Raw genomic sequence first — 7,577 nt, 5'->3', positions numbered from 1 at the left:
TTTACTAGACAAATGACAAAGAAGGTATTGTTAGACTACACAGCTGTAATGATTACAGGTTACCTATCCAGTGTCCTTGCAGAGATGGTATAAGACCAGCATAAACATCCTGTTCTTTCCACACCTGGTTCTGATCAACATTGTACTTCTGAGTAGCGCACAGATCTGATCAATGTTAATGATTAAGAAGCCATGACCTCAGAAAAGGTGGAAGAGGTAAGTAACAATTTTGGCCATCTGTAGAAATCAGAGATGTAGTAAATAATCATACTTCGAAAGATAATTTCAGAAGTTAATTATATGCTAATGACAAATAGACATAATTTTCTCTCATATATGCACATACCAGTAGCAGAAGAGATAAAGAGTAAGATTTATTATATTAACATTTTAAATTTTTGACAGAATGTTTGATGAAGGCTACTTCCACATAATCTGGCCAGGTCTGACTCTGTCTGGCTCCAGTGGAATCCTGTTACCTGCCTACCATCTAAGTAGCCCCCTCATAAAGTATTAGAAGGCTAAAAATGAGTGCCGCAAAACCTACCTTTTAGGCTGTGAAGCGGAAGACTGAATCGCACATTAGGAATATATACTCCTGGAGGCTGCGCAGTGGCTTGGACAGAAGGTTCAGAGATTTAGGATTCTCAACAGGGTTAGGCCGGGTTCGATGCTGTGATGCTCAGAGCCGGCCCACACAACTGCAGCTCACCAGTGTTCTGAGAAGCTTAAAGAGGAATGCACCTAATGGATGCTTCTACTAGGGGGTGCACCAGAGTTTCTGTGTTGCAAGGTACCATTGCAAACAAGCACATCTGCATCTGTAGTTCTATCTGGCACCACATTTAACATTTCAAGTTGATTTTCTTCTTTGGTATTGGTATATAATAAAATGTTTACATGGAAAAGGAGAATGGACCAGCACGATACTCTCAAACAAAAAAAATACTAAAAAATAAAATTCCTAATGCAGGGGTATAGGTGGGTGTGGGTTTTATATATAATCTGAGTATGTCATAATTAGCATATTGAACACTGTGTCTGAGATACACAGTATAACAAGATGTCATTTTAACTTTGAGTACATCCCATGATCTGTATTAGAAATGACAAAACACTCCATGCTTTGGAGGGCAAGCAAGTACATTTTTTTTTTTTTTTTTAACAAGAATCAGTGTGCCAATGGAGAGATGTAAACTAAAGCCAGGAGAGCAATAGAATAACTAGTCACAGAATACAAACATGATTAATATGGTAGTACTAATGAAGAGCTTTTCCATTCAAGAGCAAAGTGACGTAATTTATATAATCAAATATTTGTACAGTTGCTGATATTAATTTTTTTGCTTTTTTTTTTTTAGTGTATAGAGTAACCATGTAAATTGTGGTTGCCTGGGGTCATTTAATTTCATTACATTCAGAACTCTCACTTAAAACTTCTTCAAACAGTTCATATTCTTTGTCTGGAGATTTTTTTTTTTGCAAACCCAAGATAGTAAGGGTGTGGTTTAATACTAATGATATACAGACAGGGAGCTTCTAGTTCACCTATTCAAAAATCATAGGTGAAATAGATTCATTTTATTATTAATTGATCAAGAACTTTGGCATATTAACAGAGGATGAATTATTTATTGGAGCCACTAGATATGCTCCTGTTTTAACATACAATTTAGCTTATTGTATGAAAAATTCTAGAAATCAACGCCACTATCATTGTGCGTGATATAAAAAATACTAACAACAAAAAATACAGAACAATTAGAATAATACCATTTCAAATATTTACATATTTTACATTGTTAGAAGCAGTCATTTTTCCAAAACAGCACAAATCTTGTAACGGATACATATCTGAAGTAAGTCCACTGAAGTGAATGTATTTGCATGATGAGAGAAAGAAGATCAGAATATGACTCACAGTAATCTACAAATACATGAGACTTATTTTTCCCAACATAAAGGGTACCATTTCAAAGAGTTAACAGCTGTGTTATTCCAATGAAGCATAGAACCAGTATGTTAAGTTCTCATAATACGAATCTCTACAGTTTAGAAAGACATATTTGAAAGAGTTTGTTTCAGGCCCTTTTTATGAAACAGATTCCAAATGCATTAATGCCAGTCAAAGGAATGATTAACCATTCTGTAAAATTTTGCATTGTGCTCTCTGAAGTAAGAATACAGTTGCTCTAAAACAGTGGTGTTAACAAGAGGATGGGGGCGCCCTTTGGATTCATGTAAACATCTCTCCCTTCCATCACTTCTAATGCAGTAGAATCCCTTGGTTTGGTTAAAATAAAAATTAGAAGACATAATTCGGGAAGGAAGATTTAGAAATCTTTCAACTTTTTGTAATTCAGGAAGAGGGTCCTTGATTAAAGTATTGCCATCCACTATGTGAATCTGATCCAAACTGAAATGCTTAAGCCACTTTTCCATATGAACGTCATACAGACTTCTCTGAATAGCTTTGTATTTGGTATTAAGTACTCCATTCTTAATAACAATATCTTCAAAAAGCTGAACGGGCTTGTGGCTTTCTACTCTGTTGTAATATACTTGGGTATAGTCAGATATAACTCGCTCAGTGGGATCTCTTAGAATGAGCAGCAGTTTAATGGAGCTATTCATGTCATGAATTCTTTCTGGAGCCTGTGGTGATGTAAAATAGCCTGGTGTTTTCTCAATCGTAATTTGATTTCCATAAGAAAAAGGCATCAGACTTCTATACCAGTCTATTCCTTTCACATAATTTTCATCCCAGTCAAAGAAGTGGACTTCTGTAGCTGCTACCACAATATTAGGATGAATATCCAACATTTCCAGCAAAGCCCTTGTCCCTCCTTTACGAACTCCTATGATGATTGTCTGAGGTATTTGTCGGCTGGTGCCAGGAGGTCTCACTTGTGCCGAATAGTGTTCACTTTTATTGCTGAATAAGCCTACTTGTGACTTCAGTGTTTCCAAAAGTGCCCCATTCTCAACAGGAGCACCCTGAGCAGGAGTCAGCAGAAGATAAGCTGACACTAGTAGGAAGGCCATGTGGAGAGGAAGAATTAGTTCAAGATAATGTTATGCTCGACTAATGAAAGAACAGGTAAGTCCCCTCTTGAGCTGGTTGGCAGAACCCGTGGTAAACACACAGCAAGTTTCTGAAGCATCTACAAAATAAAATAAGACAAATCAGTATTTCTAAGCCCATCACCAGTTGGAAATTCGACTCACATTTCAATTCACCAATCTACTCTGCCATCACAACAGAAAAATTATACCGAAGTTAATTGTTTTCACTGACTTTATTTTAGAAGAACAACAAAAAAAAAGCATGTGTTTTTTTTTTCCTTAACCATAGGTGACCAATGATGGATACTAAGCCTTCAACAGCTTTTATTTCCTTTAAGCAGCTTTAGAATTGTTAGAATTGGCTTTCTCCAAATTCCCTGCTAGAACAGTATATCTTAATCTAAATAATAGCATTGGATGGTGCTGCATCCATTGGGTTTCCAGTGAGCTATGGATCATATGAAAAAAGTTCTGTTTCCTTAGACACAGAAAACAAAGCATAGATATAACCAAAATTTTGGAAATTGAGCCCTTTAGAGCAGAAGTAGTGTGGCAAAGCAAGAGTGAAGTGTCTAAGCTGGATCAGCATGGAAAAAATAAATGAGGTGGTGGATTCTTTGCAACTGTCCAGGTGTTGTGAAGCACAGTCACTTAAGCATTGGGAAAACCTTGGCAAAATCAAATATTCAGATAATATTGTGCAGTTCCTCCAAAGCTCTGTATAAGAGATAGCTAGACGCTTTCTGGGCACCTAAAAACTTTTGCAGGGAAGCAAGTCTGGTTGAAGCTGGATACCTTCTTTTTCTTAACCCATGTAGCGTACGATCATTTTAAGAAGTGGTAAATGTTAAATCTCTTAAAAAAATTGAAAAAAAGCTTTAGGCTTGCAGGTTTGTGCACATCCATATGTAAGTGAAAGAAAATGTTACTGTAACTCTGTTGCTAACATTTGAAACCTCTTGGGTAACTCTCGTATATATTATTTGAAACAGATCGCTAACAGATCTGCCATCACAATAGCAGTGATAAATTCAGATCGAAGCAACACCTGCGCTGGAATCACTGTGCCTGGATTGCCTGTTTCTATGTCTGAAAATCTTACAGGACAAATCCTCATCGAGAGGATTCTTGGACTTCATCCCATTTCTGAGCAATTATAACATTCTAAGATTTGTAGGATAGATCTATATCCATAACTTGTTTTGTTTTCAATGTAGAGTGTGGAAACAAGCTATTTCATACAGTGAAGCAGCAGTCATTTTTAAAAAAATAACTGGTTTTGGAATCTATTTGAATTATGGCTCATATTTTAAAGTAGTCTCAGAAATACTGTGACTTTAGCTCCTTCTTCAGTTCCACTGTCAGTTAGTCTCTTTCTGAATACATTGGTCACAGTACTTCGCCTCTTAGAAATGACCTTAGAAAACACAGCCAATTCCCATTTGTCATGGCTCTGAGGAGCACTCAGTATTTCTATTCAAAAATTGTTTACTTTGAGGCTTACTTTACGGACTTAAAACATTTAACATAAGAACATTTTTGATAATAACAGTCTAGGCAACGTAGCAGATTCATCAAATCTATTTTCTAAATATTATTAAAACCTACTGGACTTGGATATCTAGGGAAGGACTCTTGTTAGCCTGAATGAGCTCTAAACTCACAGATTAGTATTAACCCTAAAATTGCCATTTAAAAATAAACTATGACCTTTAGTGAGTAAATCTGCGGAGAGCATTCCTTGTTATGTCCAAGCAAGACCTAAAGGGCAACTGCTTCTTCCAAAAGAGCACAACTTCAACCAGGTCAAGTGTGTGAGCGTACACTTATTAAATAGTGGAAAAGTCCAGGTACAAATTGGCTTTGTAATCAGAGACTGGAGAAAATACTGTTCTTCTTTATGAACCTGAAAGGAAGTTTCATTTTAAAGGTCACAAGTTTTTTTACTAAGAACTTCACATGGAAATTCTGTTTAAAGTTCTCAAGAGCAGGGAATGCAAGCATTTCTATGGCAATTACAGGATGGAAGAACAGATATGTTTGTACCAAAACCATTTGCAGTTATGTTTTTCAGAATGACTACTCTTTTGGGTGGCAAGTTTGGGAAATGGTAAACATGTTGTTTAGTGCTGCTGAGGAATCAAAATGCCTTCTGCTATAATGGCAATATAACACTGACCATGCAATCTGAGGCATCACACTGCACGTGACTCCTGAAATACTGGCCTTGAAATGTTAAACATGTTTGTAGGCAGTGACTCTGCTTTAAAAATTTCAAGCCAAATTTTTGGTGATTCACAAAGTTCCTAACCAGTCCATTCCGAGTAAGGATAGATCTACGCATAAGATGGTTTTGAAAACACTTCCTCTCGTCTCTGAAGTAGGGATACATGGCAGGGCACCTGCTTTCCAGACCTATGATGCCAGTAGGTTGGGATTTGGGAGGGGGGGTGAAGGAGCAGGGAGCAGTTAATCTTTCTTTTAACCTGTTCTGAAACCCCAGTGTTAATTTACATGCTGTTCATCTTCATTTTTAAATTAAAAATTCTTTCAAGAAGATTGAGGAACTGCTTCTGTAAACACCTTACAATTTTTTTCAATTTACCTTTTTTGTGCTGATACACACAGCCCTTTATACATTATAACGCGTAACAACAGTATCCATAGATTACAAGCACTTTGAAACTGAGGCAAGACCAGCCTGAATGTCTGCCAAGGCAGAAATTCCTTGGAAATACCAAGGTGGAGACATATAGTTAATTATCTAATCTAATCTAATCTAAATTCCAGAACTATCTCATCTTGAAACAGTTTTATGAATTGATTCTTGACAGATATTTTGGGCAACTTTATTTAACCAGGAAGAAAATTATTTTCAGAGTTTTTGAGAAGTATTCTTGAGACTAACTAGGTTAATAGCCTAAACAAAAAATACACTAAAACCAGTGTAAAAAAAAATACAGAAGTATTTGAGCCTGAGCACTCTGCAGTGCAGACAGAGGTGTGTTCTTCCTAGGTCTGGCGATAGATGAAAAAATGCTCAGATTCCCTTTTTTATTTTATTTAAAAAACCCCAACACACTAATATTGTTTTATCCCTAATTAACTGATAGTTATCTGGTTTCATGTGCCTAAGAACTAGGTGCAAATAACGTTGCTCAAAGAAGCCTGGAAGCTGAATGAGAAATTCATACTTTGAACTAAGGTAAGCTTGGTCTTCCAAAGTGCTCTCAGGTTCACATGTGATGTGAGTGAGAGTCACTTTAATTTACCGTCTGAAAACAGCAGCTCTCTATGAAACAAGTAACAGAGGACACTCTGCATTTTCTATGGACCAAAGTATTAGTAGCATTTTTGAAAACAATTATGTTAGTTTTACCAGTTTGCAATTAATTAGTTGTTTTATATAGTGGAAATTTCTTAGAGTCTTTGCTAGCAGAAAACCTTACCCAGGAAATACTACCAGAAATAATCGAATTCAGAATGTGCTGTAAAACTGGTGCCTAAATAGATCAAAATTGCCTTTGGGAGCAATTCCATCAGAACAACATTCCAGCTTCAGCCTAAGATATTTGATTGATTTTGATGAAGCTCTAAGATGTTAGATCCTGTGGTTAGGTTATAATTGCTACATAAATGTAAAGGTTTGAGAGATGATTTATCAAATATAATTGAAATGTTATTTGAATAATTTTTGTGTTGCTTTTCTGCCTTTATGCAATTAAATGCACATTTTTTAGATATGCACTGCTTTTTATAATGAAAACAATATATTTTACATTGCTGCACTGCACACTCTTTGAATCTCAGCGTATTGCTAAGAAATTAACCCCATGATACATGATCAGAATTATAGTGCCTTATTACATGGGGGTTTTTCCTATTATTTGGTAGTGTTGGGTGTTGCTTAGTAACATAAGTAAAATCAGCAGATATGATACTTATTAAGTAGAAATGAAGTTCAGAAAGAAATTCATGCTGCAGAGAGGACTAATTAAGTAAATAATACCTGCACTTCTGTTTGTTTTACTTTTTAAAACCTTAGACTAGACTAAGAAGCTAATATGCTGGCTGAAAAATCATTTTAATATTGCAGAAATGTTCTAAAGAGCCTTAACTGCTGCGCTCTATTGTATAAAAACTTATATGTGGCTTATGATTTATTTTGCTTCAGGGTGAAGTACAACAACATAGGGTAAACCTAACTATATTATTATTACTAATTTATAATATTATTAATTTCTTATAATACTTTCCACTGCATGTAATGCTTTTCACTGGAGAATTTCGCAGCACTTTGTATTAACAAACTGTCTGCGCCCTATTAAGGCACCATTCTCACCTTACAGGAAATTGCAACTGGCCAGCCTACAGATCAAGTTCAGGAGCGCAAATGCTTTGGAAAGTCAGGGTTAATGTGATCTGCTCAAGGTCATGCAACAGGTTTATAGTCCAACCAAGAATAAAAACCCCAGGGCTTCCAATTCCCCTTCCATTTCCAACTTTGTGCC

General features: G+C 36.0%; 1 protein-coding gene across 1 annotated transcript; it reads right to left on the bottom strand.

The window, feature by feature from the left end:
- Window positions 1-2,115: 2,115 nt before the first annotated feature.
- Window positions 2,116-3,045, bottom strand: LOC104129170 (heparan sulfate glucosamine 3-O-sulfotransferase 1). The gene has a single exon (XM_035897381.1). The coding sequence runs from the start codon at window positions 3,043-3,045 to the stop codon at window positions 2,116-2,118; it is 930 nt and encodes a 309-aa protein (XP_035753274.1).
- Window positions 3,046-7,577: the final 4,532 nt, after the last annotated feature.

Source organism: Egretta garzetta, unplaced genomic scaffold, assembly GCF_000687185.1.
Source record: "Egretta garzetta isolate BGI_Z169 unplaced genomic scaffold, ASM68718v1 scaffold56, whole genome shotgun sequence".
Lineage (NCBI taxonomy): Eukaryota > Metazoa > Chordata > Aves > Pelecaniformes > Ardeidae > Egretta > Egretta garzetta.
This window is presented reverse-complemented; position numbering and strand designations above follow the sequence as displayed.